The sequence below is a fragment of the Olea europaea genome, chromosome 15, assembly GCF_002742605.1.
Source record: "Olea europaea var. sylvestris chromosome 15, O_europaea_v1, whole genome shotgun sequence".
Lineage (NCBI taxonomy): Eukaryota > Viridiplantae > Streptophyta > Magnoliopsida > Lamiales > Oleaceae > Olea > Olea europaea.
Window position 1 is genome coordinate 19,214,351 of NC_036251.1, and position 22,917 is coordinate 19,237,267.

General features: G+C 36.8%; 3 protein-coding genes across 3 annotated transcripts; all 3 read right to left on the reverse strand.

Moving 5' to 3' along the window:
* Positions 1-407: 407 nt before the first annotated feature.
* LOC111410380 (GDSL esterase/lipase At4g01130-like) lies at positions 408-4,747 on the reverse strand. The gene is made up of 5 exons (XM_023040685.1): positions 4,341-4,747; positions 2,132-2,341; positions 1,439-1,593; positions 973-1,243; positions 408-775 (listed from the first exon to the last, which is right to left on the reverse strand). The coding sequence occupies exons 1-5, from the start codon at positions 4,585-4,587 to the stop codon at positions 507-509; spliced, it is 1,152 nt and encodes a 383-aa protein (XP_022896453.1). The 5' UTR covers positions 4,588-4,747; the 3' UTR covers positions 408-506.
* Positions 4,748-7,869: 3,122 nt separating this feature from the next.
* Positions 7,870-9,702, reverse strand: LOC111411022 (GDSL esterase/lipase At4g01130-like). The gene is made up of 5 exons (XM_023041598.1): positions 9,394-9,702; positions 9,094-9,297; positions 8,758-8,915; positions 8,393-8,663; positions 7,870-8,238 (listed from the first exon to the last, which is right to left on the reverse strand). Exons 1-5 carry the CDS (start codon positions 9,614-9,616, stop codon positions 7,970-7,972), a joined length of 1,125 nt encoding a protein of 374 aa, XP_022897366.1. The 5' UTR covers positions 9,617-9,702; the 3' UTR covers positions 7,870-7,969.
* A 10,071-nt stretch (positions 9,703-19,773) lies between these two features.
* LOC111411343 lies at positions 19,774-21,330 on the reverse strand. The gene is made up of 4 exons (XM_023041883.1): positions 21,261-21,330; positions 20,631-21,109; positions 20,387-20,527; positions 19,774-20,301 (listed from the first exon to the last, which is right to left on the reverse strand). Exons 1-4 carry the CDS (start codon positions 21,328-21,330, stop codon positions 19,774-19,776), a joined length of 1,218 nt encoding a protein of 405 aa, XP_022897651.1.
* Positions 21,331-22,917: the final 1,587 nt, after the last annotated feature.

Sequence of the window (22,917 nt, forward strand, 5' to 3'; positions counted from 1 at the left end):
AGTAACTGTTGATGGTGATTGAGGGTCAAGTGCCACGGTAGTGTCAACAAAACTTGAGTTTGTTGGGGGGTTTTTGTGGTTGCTTCTCATTTACTGCATTTGTACTTCAGTAATATGCACGGATCTCAGTTGTTTCAACTTAACATAATCAATGCAGTTATCTGATCTATTGACATGTGTAATTGTTTTAGCTGCTTCTTTCTCTTGTTAAATTTCATCATAACATAGATCAAGTTCTGTAGAATTCTATACAGTAAGCTTAAATAAATTCAATGATAGTATAAGCAATTTATTGTGTAACTGATTCTAAAATGGGCAGTTAAGAAATTAAGTAGATTGATGTTGATCATTTGGTTAAAACATCAATTTCTTGTGTATGCTTATGAATATAGGATGAGCATTCGAGAAACTAGAAAACTCGATCTTGAGCATTTATTGACTAACCTCGTTCGGATTCATCTGTGTTTTATTATTGTTTATTACATTAGACAGTAATAAGAAATATGTCAAGTAAATGAGTGAATATCACAGTACTTGTAAAGTGAAAAAGCAGGATGAGAATAAGAGCCATTGAGAATGGCATATGCCACAAGCTTGTTTGCAGCTTCTGTGGCATGGATTCCATCCCAGCTTACGTAATTGTGTGGATCACTGCAAGCTGTGGCACTGAGTGTGCGTCCATCGATCACTTTGCTGTTTCCACAGAAAACTTGAGGGTTGAAATTGTAGGCACCACCTCCTTGTCCACAGCATGCTTTGGTTCCATATTTCATCCCTGCATATATACCTGACTTTGTAACCTAATATGATCTCTTTGGTCATGCAAAAAACTGTGAAGCACGGGATACATGTCCTAGGGATGGAGTGTAATGTCTGACATGTATTGGACATGGACATGCCATATGGCATATTCTGATCTTTCCCGTTCAGTGTTATGTACTAAATGTGTCTAAAAGGGTCGAAGGGTCATACCATGAGAAGTGGGGTGTTGGAATAGTTCCAGCATCACAGTGTGAATGTCAACATAGATAACTTCAGCTTTTGGGAGTTCTTTTCTGATCTGTTTCATAGCTTTTTCTAGCATACTGTTGTATTCTACAACAGCATTGTTGTAAGAAATCATGCACCCAAATGAGTCAATATCAGAAGCCCCATGAGGGAGCTCTACCAGAAATGCAGGGTAGCAACCTATTGGTGCAAGATTCAGAACCAAAAATGTTCTCCCCCCTAATGCATAAATCTCCTGAAAAATCCATTAGTGAACAACATCACAGACTGTTTAAGATATGGTGAAAATGTCAGGGAAGTTAGCGTGGGAGGTTCCCGACCGATTTTTCTTGGTATTTGAACTGAAAACCTTAAATATTTGTAGCATTTTGGTTTGGTTAGGAACCAAAGTATGTAACTCGGACTTGGTGGAAATGAGATTTACGATTACCTTGATGGTGCTAACAATTTGGGAAATCACTTGAGGCAGATACTGCTTCACTCCCCTTATACCGATGGATGCCAAGTTTCCAGTGAAGTCATTTTGGCCTATATAGAATGTGTAGAGGGATTTTCCGAAAATGTTTGGTGGAGGAAGGTTGGTTCCTGCAAAAAAAATTCCATTAAATTTCCAATTGATTTGAACATTCATAAAAAAAACATGGAAAACATGCGTATGATCAATGTATTCGACCTTTATAGTGCTCGCCCCAAGATATTGGCCTCTAATGACTAGAAAAGAGAAAGAATAAGAGGCTCATGAAATTAACGTGAGTGGTACCGATAATTATATTTCTTGTAGCGGACTTTTAAATAAAAGAGTAATGTTCTTCATAGTCGTTGACTGTGATAGTCGTTTGACATGACATTCTACATAGCGATGTATAATTTAATAAATAAATATGGTAATTTTTGTTGACTTATATATCAAATTACCAACCGCTACGCTACGTAAGGCAATTGTGACAGTGAATGACTGCAAATAATATTATTTTAAATAAAATAGATGGCTCGAACAGAGAAAACAAGCCTAATCAGAGTCTCGACAGCGTTCGGGTTTTGTTCTTTTCTTCTTTCCCACATCCCTTATCGCATAAATTTAAAATTCCAAACACAAAATAAGAATTATTGCAAATTTGTATACCTGAAGAGTGAAGCTCATCAACTTTGACTTTGAATTGTTTCATTTGGTTAAGCTGGATGGCCAGTGAAAATGGGCTAACCCCAGTAACAAATAAGGATGTGTTTGGCAGGAGCACTGTGGATGCCAATGTTGCAAAATTTGCACCATGTCTGTAATCCGATCCAATTGATTGCAGATATGGGCTCACAAATGGCTGCCCCAAACCTTGAGCTGCGTTAACACGTGTCAATCTCAGTCCATTGGCATTGTAGAAATATTCGATAAGTCAAATGGCATGGAAACACGAGTTGAGAAGATTAAATAAGAGACTCTTCATTGTTTGTCCATTGTTTTATCAGTCGTCTAGCTTCATAAAGTGTACAAGATATGAACAATTATCTTATTTGAAACTCATATAAGTTATTCACGAGAGCTCAATACACCCATCCTGGGGAAGCTGAATTCATATACATGAATTCAGACTATTTTCTTACCTACTTTCATATTTGTCGACCACTTCATCTAAAATTTAAAACTAAAGAAAAAGAAAACAAATTTATATCACAATATTATTGTGCTTTAAGGACGTGTTTGGTATTCCGATTGAATATGTATAATTAGAAAGAAATAATAAAGAAAAGAAATAAATGACGAAATTTATCAGCCTTCATGTAACATGCCGACAAAAGATTTGCTGGTCCATCGTAATCTCGCAAAATAATAAACATCACAGTCATAAAATTATAGCCATCCACGAAAAATGCGAGAGCAATTCAAGTTAGACACGATTAGATTTGAGAAATAAATGACAAATTTAATGTGTATGGTCTCTAATCCAGAAGTTTTAATCATACAATAAAAGATTTTCTAGTCCGATTTCTCATCATACACAAGTCATCACATTAATATAGAAAATTAATCTTATAAGAATCGGATTAGATTGATTGTTCGACCTAGAAAAATTCAGAACGTGTTTGAATTCGACCTCTGGTTCAACCCCAATTTCACCCTTTAATCCTCAGCCATTTGTCTTTTCCGAGTGTTTGCCGATTTAAAAAAAAAAAAAAAAAAATTCCTTTGGGGTGGCCCATTTCAAGACAGTGTAAGAGTGAGATATTGGTGTGATGAAAGATTCTCGAAATGGATAACGCATGGACGAGTGTGGACAAGAAACGGACACAAGAAACCCATTCTTTACAGCTAAATATTTTGTCCTTTTAACACAGTGTGTCAATATCAGTTAACCACCAAACCTACATATAGCACTGCCTTTGGGTGGTGGGGGGTCACAGACCAACTTCAGTTGCTGCAATTGAGGTATGTTTAGTACGCTGTATTTGATTGAATCTTTAAAATAAGCGGTAAGGAAAAGTATTTTCGAGTTTTCGAACTACAACAAACAGAAATTATTAAATTTTCGAGTTTTTACTCATAATTCATCGACTCCCATCTCGACGCTCAGATGTAGCAACTTAGCACATGTTTGATGGCCATTATTTGGCAAAAATAAAGTTTTGAATGGTAAAGTTTTTAAGAATGTGTGATTGAAAAATCGGAAAAAGTTTTGGATTTACGTGTAAAATGTTTTATTATTGTATGAATGTATGATTGAAAATGAATATATAGAGTAAAGAGTTTTGAAATAATGGTTATCAAACATGAGCTCGTTATGGCAACCCGAGTACCATCAACAGCCCGTGATGGCTTGACCCCCCACGTCCCACGGGTGAATTAAAAGTCAAATTTATACAAAAGCATGCATCATAAGCCAAAGTTAAATTACATTTCATTTTTCTCTCTCTTATTTTCAATCATACAGTCTTCCATAAAATAATATTACACGTAAATCGAAAACTTTTCATTCTTTTTCAACCACTCATTTTTCAAAAAAACACCATTTCATCCATTTTCATTTCCAAAAAATGGGGGCCAAACGAGGACTAAATCACAGTTTAACATGAATCTACTCAACAACATTACCATCATTCTAGGACTAAAACATATTCAAATTCTTAAATCTTAGTTTCTACCCATAATTCATCAACTTCCATCTTGACACTCAATTATGGCAACTTATAACGGCGATCTAAGCTCAAAAAAGAGTCATCAGTGCTTCCCTCAGTCGCACAGATCCCACGAGTGAATCGAAAATCAGATTTATACGACAAAAAATCCATCATAATCACAGATTTTAACACGAAAACATAAGAAAATTGTTGGGGAGAATTACCTAAGAAATCAATAATGACCCTTCCATCAGTTGCTCTTCCAGAAGGCCTTTTGAAGTAGGTCATGCCATAGGGAAGCCTCTCTGCAGGAAAAGCAGCCCAAAAGCCTCCCGTATCAGTATTTGAGTCTCCAAAGTTGAAAATAGCTTCAAAAGGACATTTTTTTGCATCACTCATAGGCACTAAAAGTGCCATTAACACAATGCAAATCATCAAACATAGCTTTGGTGATATGCAGAATTTACTCATTCTTCACTCTCTTTGTGCTGCTTCAATTGCACAATTGCAGTAAGCTCAAAGAGAGTTTATGTTTTCTGTAGGGTTTGTTTGGACTTTTATAGCAGAAGAGATACAAGATTATTTTTCTCGAGTAACAGACAAATGTTGGATTAATCTCGTAATATGATACACGTCAACAACCAAACAGTGAACAACTCGGAGTTTAATAGATTTCTAAAGATTAATGGATTCTCATATATTGTCTGGACTTGAATAGAATTTTGTTCAAAATTCCTTACAGATTTAATGGATATGTTGGATTGTAATGTGTTTTTTACTTTATGATGAAATTATATACCGTTTGGTAGCAAATTTTTACTACAAAAAATTAATTTTTTGATCGTTATTTTACTATTTCAATTGTCATTTTTGACTTTTTCACTTACAAATAGATCCACTTTTCTTTTTAACGATCAAAAAAATCAATTCTCATAATCACTATCGAACATGTCCAGAACTTTTTCATAGATGTCTCGAAATAAAAATTCGAACTTTTTATTTAGAAATAAAATTCATAACTTTATACTTATTACAAAAAATTCATAACCTTATCATTTAAAATAAAATAAAATAAAAATTTATAAAATCAAGTGAGTAAATATTAAAAAATTAAAAATCAGTTCAATTTGAAAAACTGAACAAAATGGCAATATACAAAATCAAGCAAATAAATACCAACGAATTAAAAATCTATGTTCAATTCATTTTCATTAATGTGTTGAAAATTACATGTAAAATATGTACCAAATATTTTATGATTAAAGATATGCTTGGCTGGTGAATAGAGTTTCAAAAATATAATGGATTATTTCATTTTTCATTTTTAGATAGGTAGAATAAAAACTCGATTTCAAATTTCAACATAAACGAGAACTCAATTCTTCATTTTCTTTTCTCTCCCACTTTGAATTTTAGTTCTATAATCTAAAATGAGATATTTTATTAATATTTACTTTTTATTTTTAAATTCTTACTCATCAAATTTAATTAATTTCTTTTATTTTTTGTCAGAAGTATAAAACATATTACTTTATAATCATTTGAAATTTCTAAAGAATTTGGTATTTATATTTATGAGATCGAAATCACTAAAAACTATTAAAATCTTTCCAATTTATGAAACTCCTAAAAATGTACAAGTTATTAGGGCACCTAGATTTTAATAGATTTCAATAAATCTAGTTAATACTTGGTCAATCAAAAACAAAATGTTACTTTCATCTACATGGCAAAAAAAAAAAAAAAAAAATCCATACTTGGTGGATGGAGATTTAGAGAGTGGATGCAGAGAGGTCACGCAATTTGCAAAAATTGATCAAAAAATGAAGAGAATTATATAAACAAGTTGCATGGGATAAAAACATAATTGATATGGATGATGAATGAGTAGCATCGTGTAATTATGAATGAGAAATCGGTAGCATTTAATTTTTGAGTGACCAAACAATAACCAAAAATAAAGTTTGATTTTGAATAAGCAAGCAATAATCAAAGGTAAATGTTAGTGATTACTAATTTAATAAACTTTAAAATTTTATCATTGTTAATTATCACGTAAAATTTTTTGTCATGTGGATGAACGAAATTTAGATAGATGTAGGATGGGTAACTTTATGTAAAAGTGAGTAAGCAACCAATAACTTTTTATTTTCGATTGAGCAACTATTAACCAAAGGTAAATATTGGTGATTAACCATCTAATTAACTCAAAAAGTCTTACTCCTAATACAATGTGAAAATTACACCACCAACTAGGGGTGGATTTTTTTTTCCCCTAAAATCGTTGGAATTGCACCAAAATCAAATAGAATTATCCTGTTCGAATCCAGTTCCTCTACTAAACGGGTCAATTTTGAAAATATGGATCGAGAATTATTCTTCTGATTTCTCTTTTTGTTAGTGTATTGCACCAAGATGCACTAACTCTTTGAAGATTAGACCCCATAATTATCTAATGTCAAAAATTCATTTTTCATACACTTCTTGGTCTTTTTAAACGGAAACTTAGCCTTTGTTTGTTCTCCATTATCCAATAATTCTTTTTTTTATATACTCATTTTCAATCACATATTTGACAAATTAAATAATTTGCACGTATATTCAAAAAAATTTCTTTTCCTTTTTTTTAATCACACATTTTTTTTCAAAAAATCAATGTTACAAGATTTATTTTAAATAAAAATGGGGTCAAACAAGGGCTTAATAAGTAATCAAAATTCAAATTCAAGTAATTTTATAAATACTTTACAAATTCGTAGCTTTAATGTAACTCAGCAGGAATGAAAATATAGTTTTAGTTCAATATTTCATAAGAAATCAAATTTCTCGTTATTTTCAAAGTGATCAGCTATCAATAATCAAAATTATTGATGACTACAAAAGATAGTAATGTTATAAATATTACATGTATTCTTAATACATATTGTTGTATGGATTTTTTGAAAATTAATTTTATATCCAGATTTTACTGTTTATGTTGTGTTTTTTAGTTTATCAATTTTTTTTCTCTTTTATGAGTTGATTTTGAGTTTTCGAGTGTATTTTTTGTTTAATCGATGTTTTGTATTATAATATTATAAGAATAATAAATGATTTTATATTCTATTTTTATTTATTTTCAATCTAATACGCAGTTTCATATGTTATTTTTATAATTTTTAAGTGTAAGGAATCGGACCGAACTGAACTAAAACAGGGTGGTTCAATTCTCAATTCGATTCTATAGTTAGATATGGAACCAATGATTCATTTTTTATGTTTCTCGTTGGTATTCAGTTCGATTCATTTCTTCTAGAATGGAATCAAACTAGATCGTGCCCACTCCTACCACCAACTTGGGTCAAGCCCATTATTCCCATTGGTTCATAGTAATTGCACAAAATTTAAAGGCTTGAATGTTTGGTACGTGGTATTAGAAAGCACAGTATGCAACATTAATGAACAAAACATTAACTTCTTTTTTCCCTTTAAACCGATGAGTCGAGTATATCAAACGCAATAATTGGATTAGTTGCTAGGATACTTGATGTCATACTTCTTTCATGCCTTGAAATGCTGCGAGAAACTGTTTGAAGAACCTCGATTATCCTATGTTTCTTTGATATGAACCAAAGCAGTATTTATAGTCCACATTGATCAATATTTGCATTCTAGAAATACTCGTTTCAAGTTATATCCATATTGTTCTTTGTCTGGATTCGTGCTTCAAAACTCTCTTGCTTCTCCTAATATTGGTAAAACAAAAAACAATGGTTTGCAATTACGTGAAAAGTTCAACTTTTATTCATTTCATTGATCAAAGCAATGATCATCACAGATCATGCATTACAACAAGAGTCTATGTATAATTTCTTCAACCGATTGGTTGAATATCACAGTAGTGATGAAGAGAAAAAGGAGGATCATTATACGAGCCACTAAGAATGGCATATGTCATAAGCTTGTTAGCAGCTTCTGTCCAATGTACGCCATCCCAGCTTACATAATTTTGAGGATCACTGCAGGCAGTGGCTGTAACTGTGTGTCCGTTGATCTCCTTGCTCGAACCGCAGAAAACTTGAGGGTTGAAATTGTAGGATCCACCTCCTTGTCCACAGCATGCTGTTATTCCGTGCTGCAACCCTGCAGAACATTAGGAAATGAGAACATGGCATAAAAGAAATGGTACTGTGCTACTAAGTTACTTATTTTTCTGATTTTCGTAGTTACCTCTTTAACTAACAAATTCTTAATATGGTTTATCGGTTGATCTTGAAATTTTGACTAATGAGCTTACCATGGGATTTCGGAATCTGGTAAAGATCGAGCAGCGCTGCATTAGTGTTCACATATATCACATTAGCACCAGAAAGATCCTTTCGGGTTTGTTGAAGTGCATATTTCAACATATTGTTGTATTCATTGACAGCATTGTTGTAAGAAACCTTGCATCCAGATGCATCTACGTCACTGCCGCCCTGAGACTGCTCAGCCAAGAACCTTGGATAACAGCCTACTGGAGCAAGATTCAACACTAGAAATGTTCGTCCACCTAACGAGTATAATTCCTGTTTGTTCAAGAAGTGAATAATGGTTGGTTTAAAAAAAATTGTTACACACTATTGTGTTAATAAGACAGCATGAATCTGTTAGTGGTTGTACCTTGATGGTGCTCGTGATTTGAGAAATGACTTGAGGCGAATTCTCCTTCACCCCACCTGGACCGGCTGAATCTAGGTAGCCGGTGATGTCATTTTGGCCAATGTTGAGTGTGTAAAGCGCCTTCCCAAATATATCAGATGAAGGAAGATTGTATTTCCCTGATGATCAAAATAAAAAACCGGTGTGAATTAGACTGATTGACTCGATGTTTGCACCTTGTCAGTACCATGACTCAAAGTTGATGCTCAGTGTGCAGAATTGGACAAGACTTGACATGTAATATTATCCAATCGCCTTTACCAAACATGCCAAAATTGTTCAGAAACATGTTATTACCTCCGGCTTCATCGACTTTGGCTTTGAAAAGCTTCATTTGGTTGAGCTGAACACCTAAATAGAAAGGGCTAACTCCATTGACAAACAAGGAAGTATTTGGCTGGAGGACCGTGGAAGCCAATGTAGCAAAATTGGCACCATGACTATAATCAGATCCAATGGATTGTAAATAAGGGCTTATAAATGGCAATCCCAAAGCTTGTGCTGCATACAGATTGAAAAGTATATGATGTCAATATCATTAATCAATCAGAAGAGCAGAGGTTAAACATTGAAATTGTGAAATAATAAAAAAGTTACCGAGAAAATCGATGTAGAGCCTCCCGTCTGTGGCTCGACCAGTCGGCCTTTTAAAATAGGTCATGCCATTAGGCGATGGCTGAGACGGGAAAGCTGCATAGAAGGCGCCTGTATCCGAATTTGAGTCCCCGAAATTGAAGATGGCTTGGAAAGCACACTTTGCATCACTCTTGGGCATGATTATCGCCATCATAAGCAACGAAAACATCAAGAATTGCCTCATGATGGCAGAATCGACACTCAATCTCAAACAGTCAACTGTCTCAAGTACTTATTCTGATATTAATTATAGAAAGCTCATGAAGAAAACTGAATTGCCAGCTTCCTCTTCATATAGTAGTTGAGTTAGCAAATGCATTACGCAAATGCTACACATGGCTAGTCCCGTTGCAGATGCGAATTACGCTGTATCAGTCAAGCAGAAGACACGTCGATCGATGCAAGACAGGAGAAGGAAACGCCTCAATCTCTCATCATTTGATCTAATCTCTAAAACATTTTATTTTCCTCCTCATTGCATGTAGCAATGAATCCAAATAAGAGAGTAAGACAAGAAGTACAGATGTTGAAATCAGTAGATACTATCCAATTCTATGAACTCATCATTTTGTTGGATTTCAACTACGGTGACATAATAATCCTTCGGCAAAATGATTTTTGATTTCTTGGAAGTAAAAGACAAGTTCTTGGAATGGATTATTATGTGCAGTGAAACATGTCGGAGGTTCACTTATTTACTTGATGCCATGATAAATATAGTATCACTGCATGTTAACATTAAATACATAAATTCGAAAATACATGCAGCTTGAGTTATGAACTAGACACGGTTGGGAGTTGGGACATGTTTGCTAAGAAAGTGCAAACCGCAAGTCAAAGGTCGCGTTCAAATAATAAAGTGAACTTTTTGAGTCTGAGTTGTCGATCCCTCGAGCAATGTTTACTTTAAATTATACAACTTAAATCAATTTAATTTTAACAATAAAAACAAACACACAATAAAGATATGGTTTTGGAAAATAAGGAAAATTAAATAAAAATAAACAAAAATAAGAAAACATGAATACTTGGAAATTTTGGAGGAAAAAGTGGTTGGGAATTATGGTTTCGCCTACCTATCGCCTAATTAATTTCTTCACAAGCCAATTAACTAATTACTCATTTACAATGTTGGACCCGATCTTCCAATTTTAGTTTATTACCCCTCGAGTGAAATTAATTATAATTGATTGGTTTAACTTACTATATCTCTATGTCGACTAAAACCAAACAACCGCATTAAATTTTTGTGAAAATAGCTCAATGGATCATCTAAAGTTAGGAGTATATCTTTATCCCTTACATAAACTTAGGGTTTCTACTATTTGATCTAAAATACACAATCTTCTTTCGAACGAGTACAAATTACTAAACAAATTATTCATTGGCCATATAAATGAAAATGCAATCATAACAATAGTAAAAACACATGAAAATAAACATTTTAATATTAAAAAGAAAATATTGAAATTAATTAAGGCTAGATTAAATTTAATGGAGAAAATACAAGATTATAAATAGAACCCTTTTTTGAAGTTTGGTCTTGACTTTCCCAAATATTTTTTCGCCTTCCTTGGATGTATTTTAACCAAAAATAACAATGAAATCAAAAGAAAAAAAGAAAGGAAAAGAGAGAGAAGAAAATGAAAAGGAAAGGAAAGGGAAGGGAAGAAGAAGAGTGAGTAATGGCTGTGTTTATCTTTAAAAACCCTCAAAATCTTTGGAAAATTGTTGCCCAAGTTCTCAAATTTTGGAAAAACATTGAAATGGACCTAGGCCGAAACGGGGTGTCGATAAGAGGTGCCGAATCTGTGAAAGGACAAGCCTCAGGCCCAGCTTTTTAGGAGGCCCAAAATTTTCCCCTTTCATTTTTTTTTTTTCAATAAAGCCCAGCCCCAGTAGCCCATTTATCTTTCAAAACCTCCTAGAAGCTCGAGAAATCAGTGCAACGATTGGTATCCATTTTATTCTCATTTTTTCCTATTTTTTCCAACCTTTAGTCAACCACTGTGGGCCCCCTGTCCAAAAAGTAAGAGACCAACCTGACAAAACCTGAGGTTGCATTTAATCCTCATGACATTTGAAATTTTGATTTTTTGGCATTCCATTTTTGTCCTCCCATCATAATTTTATTACTTTCATACCCTGCCCTTCACTTTGGAATTGTATTGTTTTGCTGAGGGCAAACTGGTCCAGAAATTTCAACGGGATGATAGTCTCTGTTCGTTTTCTGACACTTGGCTGCATGTGTCGAGCAGTCTTCAGATTATTATTGTAGCAAAATGAGAATTGGCTGAAATCCATATAAAGTAATAAAAATTTTAGGGGGAATTATCAAAAATGACACTTTTTTGAAAATTACTATAAAACTTTTGATGTGCATTAAATTTTATCAAAAATGTCACTTTTTTGATGGAAAATGTCCAAATTACCCTTAATCTCCCCTTTTTAGGAGCATTAAATACTCATTAATGGTAGCCTCCAATCCAATCAATTGTAATGATTTCATTATTTAATATGTATATTATAATGATTTGGTAAATGTATATTATATTGTATAATATGAATTGACTAAAAAAAAAGAGAAAAGACGTAAAAAAAAATTTAAAAGAAGCAAAAATAAGATAAAAAAAGCAAAACAATCCTAGTTCACATCAAATACATCACTTCTTGAAAAAACCCTCTATTTTCTTTCATCTTCTTTATTCCTTCATCAACAATAAATTGCTATTCAATTCATCATCCATTTGGAGATGTTAGTTATTACAAATTATTTATATTTTTATGTAATAGCTTATTATTTTTCACATATTAAAAGCAACAAGATCATCAAAGTGAAGAAAGCATTTAAAACCACTATTAATGATGATGGTATTGTTTTTTCTTTTATTGTTTTTTCTTTTTCAAATCATTTTAAATGGAAAATATACCAACAATATTTAGGGACATGTCAACTATTCCATATTTAATGAAGCAGTCATTTGTTTATGGAGATCTGTAGAGCAATGAAATAATTGTTGTAGTTGAGAATTGATTGTAACCATTAATATTTCGGAGAAAGTAACAAACAAACAGGCGTTAAACTTGTCGTCGGTCTCGATAGTTTATCTGTCGATCTCGACGGTTATACATGTCAATCTGTCGAGATCGACAGATAAACTGTTGGGATAGAGTTTTAAACTGTCAAAATCGACAGTTGAAAACTGTTGACACTCTGCATTTCACATTCTCCTATTGCATCGGTTTAAATATTCGAAAGTGTCCCTTCGATGCTATTACATATCGACATATTGACTGTTCATAATTCTTATAGTTGTAATCCCTTTATTTTAGGTATGAACACCCATTTGAGATTCATCGTGTCGCACGGGGGAAGGTTTATTCACGCGGATGACGAATGGAAGTGGACAGGGGACAAAACCACGTCCATTTTAGTGCCGAGAAATGTTACCCTAGCCGGACTTCTGTTACGGTTGAATGAGAAACTTGACATTATCGATCCGCACACCGAAATGGAATTGAAGTTTAAAGTCCCGAACATGAATATACCGCCAGCTGAAATACGTGAAGATGAAGACCTCATGTGGTACATATCTGTTCATACAGAAACTGCTCTGTGCGTTAATATTGTGGAGACAAATATGCGAACTGTTGACATGGGGAGGGATACGAATTTGCGTGACCATTTGTTTGCCGCAACGGATGTTCACCAGAACTTAGAACACGATGACATGAATCATGAGCCTAGTTCCCCAGTGAATAATGCAGTCGAAACGGGGAATTTTGATGATGGGGCTGCACCTGTAGACGATATGTTGGACGACCCATTCAATGGTACAGATGCTGCTAATATTGCAGACGTTGACGCCCAAATGTCATCACAACTTATTCGTTCGGGTACATACCAATGGATTACAGCTGTGGATACATCCGATCTTGTTGAACGGCAAATATTCTTGAGCAAGAAAGAGCTGTACTCGAAAATTCGTGTACTTACATTGCAAGTGGATGTTACATGCTTCGAGTGTGAAACAGACGTCTATATTCATGATCCGAAAATTCAACCATGTGCACACATGTTCGGTAGATATCCGTCGTAATGCACATCGACATGCCACTACTTCTGTAATTGCCTGTAATTGCCGAGCACATTTTGAGAAAATTGGATAATCCATACCGGTTGTACGATCCTACCGCTATTGCACGTGACATAGAACGCGAGCTTGATGTCAAAATAACTTACTAAAAAGCACATAGGGCGAAAGTTGCCGCTTTACATATGCTACATGGTACACCGGGGGATAGTTTTCATAAATTACCTTCCTATTGTCACGTTCTAGGAGAGCGTAACCCGGAGACAGTAACCCACATCGAAGTTGATCCCATAACAGGTTTCATTACTTCTTCCTAACTTTCGGTGCAAGGGTTCGTGGCTACATGCGCTACTTGAGGTCCGTTATTTGTGTTGACGGTAGTCACTTGAAAGGTCCATACAAAGGTACACTTTTGCTGGCAACCGGCCAAGATGCCAACAAACAGATATATCCCTTGGCATGGGGGATCGTTGATGTTGAAACAAGTAGATCGTGGATGTGGTTTATGTCCAACTTGAAAGAGCTTATAGGCGACTCTGCTAAATTGGTTTTTGTTTCCGACCGGAGGAATAGCATTTCCAATGCCATTGCTCACCTATTTCCTCAGTCCCGTCATGGATACTGTATCTGGCATCTAGAAAAGAACTTAGTCCAACGGTACAATAACGCAAGTGTAATATTTCTATTCAAACGAGCCGCACGAACTTCTCGGGTCGAAGAGTTTGAAAAACTTATAGGACAGATCCGTAGGGTAAGTGCAAGAGCGTACGGGTACTTAGAGCGAGCAAGTTTCTCGTTTTGGTCACGAGCACTGTTTGTTGGTCAAAGGTACAACATTTTGACAAATAACAATGCCGAATCTTTGAACTCAATGTTGAGACATGCCCGTTCATTACCGATCACGTGCTTGGTTGAACACATTCGATAAACTATGCAGAAGTGGTTTCACGAATGTCGAACCTGTGCAACCACATGTACTGGCGTGTTGTCGTTCAGGATGGAGAACGAGTTGCGGACAACGTTTGAAGCAGGTACAAGGCTTCGAGCTCATTGCTTGACAGAACAGTTAACACAGGTTGGAATGTCCAACGACACGGACATCGTCGACTTCTCTCATAACAGCTGTACTTGTCGTGAGTTTCAAATTAATTGTATGCCATGCGTTCATGCCACTCGAGCTGCCTACTTGCGAGGTATGTCATTGTACGACTTATGCTCACCGTATTACACATCGGAATACTGGAGAGGTGCCTATAGCAAAGCTATATATCCCGTTATGCGTGAAGTGGACTGGATAGTGCCAAACGAAATTACAGGTACTCCTATTAGGCCACCCAATGTACATCGTCCTCCGGGTAGACCACCCACAAGACGTCACCGATCCAGATTCGAGTCCGCCACACGACTGAGGAAATGCACTCGCTATGGTGGACTAGGTCATAATCGGAGCACATGTTCCAACCCCATTATACCACCGACCGTTTAAATAAGCGTTTGTAATAAATAGGTTTTTGTTCGAAAGTGGTTGAAGTTGTATGTGAACTGGCACCCCATGTCGTTTGTAATGAAAGAATGTAAATGTTCTCATTTTTTTATCATTGTCATTTGTTTGCTGACATTAGTGTTTCTCATGATCGCAACTAGTTAGAAGATATTGTAATTGATATCCCTTTAGAACATCTCGACAGTTAAACTGTCATTCCCGACAGATGGTTACAGAGTATATAATCTGACTGGTCCGAAATATTTATGCCTGCATGACTACACTGTTACCCATTCAAGTCTCTACTTACACAGATATTTTGAATCATAACATTTCTTTTACATTCCATTATCGTTTCTTAACAGCAGACATTGTCTTCTAATTTAGTAACAAACAAAAATGGTATGTTTCAAGGACGATTTAGGGCTGACCTGATTAGGAGTTTTTCCATACGGACTTATTTATAAGACACCACGTATGTATACACACCTAACTCCACTTACAAGGAATTTTAAAAATAACTTATTTTTCGATGCTTCCAAGTTCATGTATTAAGCCCGAACCACGAAATCCCGACGAACCTACGTTGTCAAAACAGTGAACTTGTTCATTCCAGGGTACGTCAATTTTCAGTAAACAAGGGATCCATACAAGGAAACACAAGTTTCATACTTACACAAATGAACCTATGCTCTTACATCCCGACAGTTAATCTATCGTTCCCGACAGTATACATGCCGTTCCCGACAAATTGTTTCTGTCCTCGTCCATAGTAGGTCCAATACCAAAATCTACCAAAATATGAAGAAAACAGTACGTAGACAATGGAGGTGCTTTTGCTCACCATTGCCGAACTATGTTACGAGATCCATCCCTGACAAAATACAAACTATACATTATTTCATACGCTCCACATACCCATATTCGCCACCTTATTGATTGTCCACACTCGAACCATCTTGTTCGGAGTCATCGGAGCTGATCACAATGATCTCGGGAGATGGAACATGAGCCAACCACGAGTCATCGTCAGACTCAACTTCCACCGGAACCATCAATGGGACGACCCAATCGAGCACGGTCTTTGAACTTTGGGAAGCTTCACTTGCAACATCGTCGAGGTTCGGAAAAGGAACAACGGATGTGGCTCTCGTACCACGTTCATAACTCACTTCGTCATCGTCCGAAGCAATGACGATGGGACATAGTGGGGACGAACCAGGTGTTGGTAGCGGCTCCTCATGCTTGAATGATTCATTGCTCCCTGTCGATGACGTCATTGTTCTGATATGAAAATATGTATTGAACCTGTTGAGGAGTAAACGTAGAGACTGCAACATGAATTTTCAAATGTGAATATTGCAGGTGTCAATGATAATGTGGACTTACCATGCTATCTATAGTAGATTTTTTGGAGAGATACACTGAAGCTCATTTAGTGCCCCAACCACCAACCCCCATACAATTAAAATTTGATAGAAAACTATGTGATGGTTGATGGTCTAATCATACTTAAATCCATAGTATATGTCCTGAAATGGTGGCTGGGGTTGGAAGATTAGTACTAATGTGAGTTATGACTATTGAATTATTTTGGCAATGACTAAAAATGAGCTAAGCACGATTTTCAATTCCATTTTCAGTATTTGAATGTGGTGCTCCTTCCAAAAATTGAGAAAAAACTTTTCAACGTAACAGGTATGTGCATCGTTTTTTCCATGTAGCTGCATGTATTATAACATTACATGAAAGACTGTAAATTTGAATTTGCTATGTTGGTACTTTTTTTTTACTTAGTTGAAAAACGAGAATCGTAATGTATTCACGAGATTCTGAAATTACTGTCTTTTAGATGACGAATCGAACTACACTGCATACTCTCGAGTTAGTGGAAATTCTGGAATACATAAGTTATAGTCACACACGCATGCATAAAGAGCAACAAATGGCAATTTCGTACAAGTACTTCTAATACAACACATTCAAACATAATGTACAAAAATCTAGGATTATCCATGTGCGCCTGCATATCGGGTTTATATAACATTCATTGCAACCAACAACAATGACATGAACGAGCTAGGCAAGCAAAAGTGTAAGTCAATTTGGACCTATTTATACAAAAATCATCGCAACCAATAACATAAAATTTGTTCATACAACGTTCACCCCTTTCAAGAACCCTACGTGAACTCCAAGTTGAGATGCAGTCACCGTGGAAGGGGTTAAGGCATCTTCATCCACTGTCTTCTGCACGTCAATAACCAAAAACGATATAATGAGATCAAAGTTATCATGGAAGTTAATTTGGTAAACTCAAATATATAGCACTTCCGACAAGAACACTGAACTGAACAAATAACGACATGATGGTGCTCTTATATACATAAAGAAGAAAAAACATCAGCAAACTAGAAAGTACTCCACAAGACTGCAATGCTGAAGTATAATGAAATCCATAATCCAAAGCAAAGAGTGGAAGCTAAAATTTAAACTTCTAACCTTTGTTACTCAAAATTGGAGTGCTAAATTTGACAAGCCTCATGAAATATATAGATACATTCCCAATCAACTTATTGTCACTTCAATGCAACATTATCCCACGAAACTCATCTCGTTCGGTCATCCAACCCAATTCAGAAGCAATCAACATCACAACATCCAATCCAGTGATTCTCATATACAAATACGAATACTTAGAAAATTGTCTTCCAAGAACCATACAATTGAAATGGAACTACGAATACCAATAAAAGCCCAAACATAGTAAAGAAACAAAGAATAATCAATTCTTAAAAAACTTCAACTATATCAGATATTAAGGATAAAGAAAGTGAATCTAGGTTAAAGAAAAATACTCATCTACATGGTAGCATAGGACGTTGGGGGATTGAAGTCGGATACCGGCAGCGACAGAGGCAGAACAAAATGTCTCACCTTCATTCGCAGAAAGCTGAGATTTTCAGCATTTTCTCCCCACAATATCAAATATCAAAACACCGAAAGAGTGATAAATACTCAGGGTTAGAATCAACAATATAAAGGGCGACTACCGGCTTCGTGATGGATTGGAGAAGACTAGGTTTTCTCTGAGGGGGAAATGGAAAACGGGAATGGGAAGGGTCAGGGAAAAGGGAGGGACCTTATACTCGTTTTATAATTTCTACACATTTTTAAAATTAACTTTTGTATACGGGTTGGGTTGGTCGGCTTTGGGTTGGGTTAAAGGGATAACCCATAACCCAACCTAACCGGACAGAAAATGGGGTAAATATAACCGAACCCAACCGATTTAATTGCAAAAATGGACCCAAACCCCTTCGAAATGCTCCTTTACAGATATTCGACTGAACGTGACAAAATTCGACAATATTATGTTTCAATTGCATGTGATATGAACAGTTCAGAGAATATTCGTATAATATTCAACATGCTCCTTTAGAATAACGTAAATGTACGACTACGCAAAGACGAACTCCACACAAACTTGAAATAATGTCAAATTACGCCAAAAATACCTCATTTCTTCACTCTCTTCGCCCTCCCCTTGGTGTACGGAGTCTTTGTAGATATAGCAGGACGTCGGATACGTGTTGATCGTCGCCTCTTTGTGGTAGGTGGGTCATTGCATTGCACGGGTAGGCTGGCCTCCCCCGGTATGTTTGTCGCACCGCCTACAATACAGTTCCACTTTAATTAGTACTTCATCCATTTGCATCACGAATTTGGGTTAGGGTGACATCATAAGTTCTCCACCGCAATGTACTTACCATCCACCTCCGCTACGCTACTAGTGGACGCAACACCTTTGTCCAAGAGGTTCCCCGAACCACCGGAAGACACTTCGTCATCCTGACTGTTCTTTTCTGGTTCGGAATCCATGCTGTGTCCACCTAGTATGAAATTAACATGCAACGAAATATTAGTAACACTGTATACTTCAAACAGTCGAGAATACATATTAGTGCATGAGGTCATACGTAAGTAAATGATCCAAATATTACGCGTTACTCTAACTAGTGAAGTAGAAGTAAACCACCGTAGTGTACGTACTGTCCGCCTCCGCTACGCCAGTAGGGGACGCAACACCGTCGTCCTCACGTTTCCTCAAACCACCGGAAGCTACGTCGCCGTCGTCACCGTTCAGTGCTGGTTCAGATTCCATGCCGTCTCCACCTACGCATGAGTACCAACATACCTAATATTAGAAATAGCGTGTCGTTCAGGGTTTACAGTATACACACTTTCGAATGAGGTGAGACCTATGTACGAAATCAAATATTATGCGGAACTTAAGACACGCACCGTTTTGCTCTTGCATTTCGTTGTCCATATCTTCGTCATGATCAACCGACAACGGGGAGAAGCCTCTTCCATGCACTACAAAATAACAATTGCAAAAATGTAAGGGGGTTACGTATTTTCTAGTATCAAATAGTAAAGAAGACATGAAAATGTATCCATAGTAATTGATGCACATACCTTGTGGGTCCGCACATTCCGGGATAGGGTCGGTGTCGCCTCCATTTCCGTCTAAGTCACAAATCCCATGTGTACTCAACGTCAGCAAACATAAGTAACATATAGTAGATAACAATTTAAATGCAAGACACATACCATGCACTGAAATAGCCAAAACTATGGGCTCCTTTGCCGCCTGAGCCGTAGGTGGAGTACTTCTAGAGGGAGCTGGGGGGACGAGGGTAGAAATAAAGTCCCTGACCTTCACAAATTCATCGGTCACGTGTTGCATGATCTCAAGCTTCACTGTGCGCAGCCAAATTTCGATGAGCGTTCTTTGATCGAGCAATAGTTCCTCCACCTCATCTCTTGTGAGGCTCGCACCAGAGGTTTGACCTTGTCGTACATGAGATGTGGAGGGTGCATGAATGGGGAAGTATGTCTGTGCATGGGGGAAAGGAATGTCCCAGTCTGCGGTGTACGAGTGTGGTCATCCTCACTGTCCCCACTGTCCCCCTCGTTCGAGGCCTCTCCATTGCTGTCTCCACTCTTATCACCTTCGGTCGCCTCACGGGCTCCCTCGTCCTCACTGTCCCCCGACTCATCATCGTACTCGGAGCCTCTTCCACTGAAAACCATTGTGCACTCCCCCCTTGAGTTTCCAACATTCCCCCCACTGGGCAAAGGATCTGGGTGAAGCTGTGCAGGGATAATGTCCCTTGCAACCTCGTCCAGCACAGGTATAGTACGGTCTTCAAACGGCATGAGGGTGGAGATACATGGTTGTCCAAACTCGGCTTCGGTGGGATGAAGCGTCACGGACACGTGCAGCTGCAGCATAAAATAAATTAATGTCACCAAAAATGTAACGAGTAATGGCACATGCAGATCGTATGCATGAAACGCAATCCAATACCTTAATGTTCTTGAAAAATGCGTCATACGTCCAGTGTTGCGGCTGTTTGGTACACGTCCAACTCAAAAGCCGTGGGGATTGATGACCCAATCGCCGAGCAAACCTATCCCCAATTTTTAGTATTGCCTCGAATGCCCAGATCTGTTACAGCAGATAGTAACTGTGAGTTGAACATTAAAGGAACCAATGACAATACATTTCTGATGAAATAATGAATACGTAGTACAAAATTTGTGTGTAGTACCTGCATGGCAATGGGGAAGCCGTGAACTGTATAAGTAACCGCCTTCTCCTTCTTATTTGTGGCATCTACAAATTTTCGTCCCAATCTGCGTCGGAAGCCCCTTATTAGACGAATGTACGATACTCTACCCCAAGGGTAGGAATAGAACATGTCCAGATCGTCCACGATCGACAGCGTCAGAAGTTCAATACCGACATGGCTATCCGAAGCATTGAACACTCCTTCGATGATTAGAGCAAGCCCGAGCTTGTACCGATCAGCTCGGGGAGTCGACGGTCGGAGAAATGCTTTCTCAAGTTCGCCACACGAAATCCTCTCCGTTGATTTGAAGTATTTATCCTTCAACCTCTTCTTTTGTAGAACTCGATCCATCGCGGCGTCATCTGGAAGAGGACCACACATTAAACCCGTGACAAGAGCATACTCTTGCAGACCAAACCTGGCTAAGTGGCCTTGCACTTTAAACCATATTTCCTGGCCTTTTTAGTTCGTATGCAGCGGAAAACAAGTTGCTGGATTAGTTGGGCTGAGAATTGGAGATCTCGAACCTCGGATAAGAACCCTAGGCATGAGTTACGGAAGTTCGTACGCTGCCGCTCATCAAAATGCTCCAGGACTGTCTTCACGTACCGTAGATTGTTCGCTGTGAGATGTGGGCCCTCAGCCGTGCATTCTTTGGAACCAGATATTCAAAATCCATTCACCCTCCTGCAGTTGAACATAAATTTAATACGTCAGATGGTAGTATTTGAAGGCACACTACAGGGAAATAATAGAACCACATTTCAACGAACAAGGTGCATTGAATAATCAATCAACAAATGTCCGGATCATAACATTGCAATTATGTTAATGCAAAAGCACACATGCAATGTTGGCACCACTATACAAATCGTGAGATCATACGTTTGAGTAATAGTAATGCGAAACACACGTACAATGTTGCAACGACGGATCAATGAACAAAATCGTGACATCATAGCAAAACAGTATTTTTAATGTGAAACTTACGTGCACTGTCGGAACCAAAATTCAACTTGCATAACTACGGAAGAAATGAACTCTCATTCCCGACAGTTCATCGGTGGAGAGGCTCATCTGTCGAGAATTACTGAGCCTAACTGTCGGGAACGACAGTTCATCTGTCGAGAATTTCTGTTGTGAATTGTCGGGAGCGACATTTCGGTGGTAAGTCATTTAACACTTCATGTTAGTGCATGGAGAGTGATAGTGTAAAACATTGTGTACATTTTCGAAGTAGTGCATGATACAGTTCTCGATGTGCAAATACGATAAGTACACCTCAACGGCCATATCCAGACTACAAAACACCAGCTCTGACTTAGACAATAGCAATTGAAGACAATATCAATTGAAGACAACAACGTGCAAATATGCTAATCCAAAACACCTACTCTGACTAAGACTAGCAATTGACGAGAAAACTGTAGTAAGCAAAATATTTCTAATATCGACGTGTCATGCATGACCCAAATAGAGTTCCAAACCCCAAAAACTCAGCATTTTTCGCAAATAGGAAGCAAGGACAGACAAGTCCAATACAACCTGAGAAGATAAAGTTCAATTAGGAAATAACTATTAAGACATTAAGTAATAATATAAATCATCTGGGACAACAAAATAGAACATTCTACAGAAACCACAGTCATATTAACGCAAAAACATATTGACTCACATCATAAGCTAATGTCATATTTAGTCCCTATTTGGTAGAAATTAAAATTCAGATTTTTAATCTAAGTCAAAATCAACAACTAATATTAACCATACATTTTGTAGGACCCACAACTTTTCAACCACACATTTTATCAACTTTTATTAAAATCTATTAAAAATCTGATTTTAATCCCTACCAAACAAGAGCTTCATAAATAGATGTGAGGCTACTATATCTCTACAAGAATGAACCTAAGGTCTACATGCATATAACCAATCTAGAGGCCTTATTAGTTTTTCAAATGTGCAATGTAGTCAATATTTCTTCATTCTGTAGTGCAGTAGACTAATTTTATCATTCTAAGAGAAAAACTTAAACACCCTGTTGAATATAGTTTCAAAGGAAGCTCAGAATTATTCCCCAAGCAGCTAGCCTTCAACACATTTGCTTAAATAAATTGTTAGAAGACATAACGTTATGGTTCTCAGCATGTAAGTTAAGAACTTTTCCATGAAGAAAGCAACAAATCCTGAAGATTTGCATGTTGTATTAATGTGCCATACTGTAAGTGTGATAACATGAAAGCAATAGAAACGCACTATTATTTTG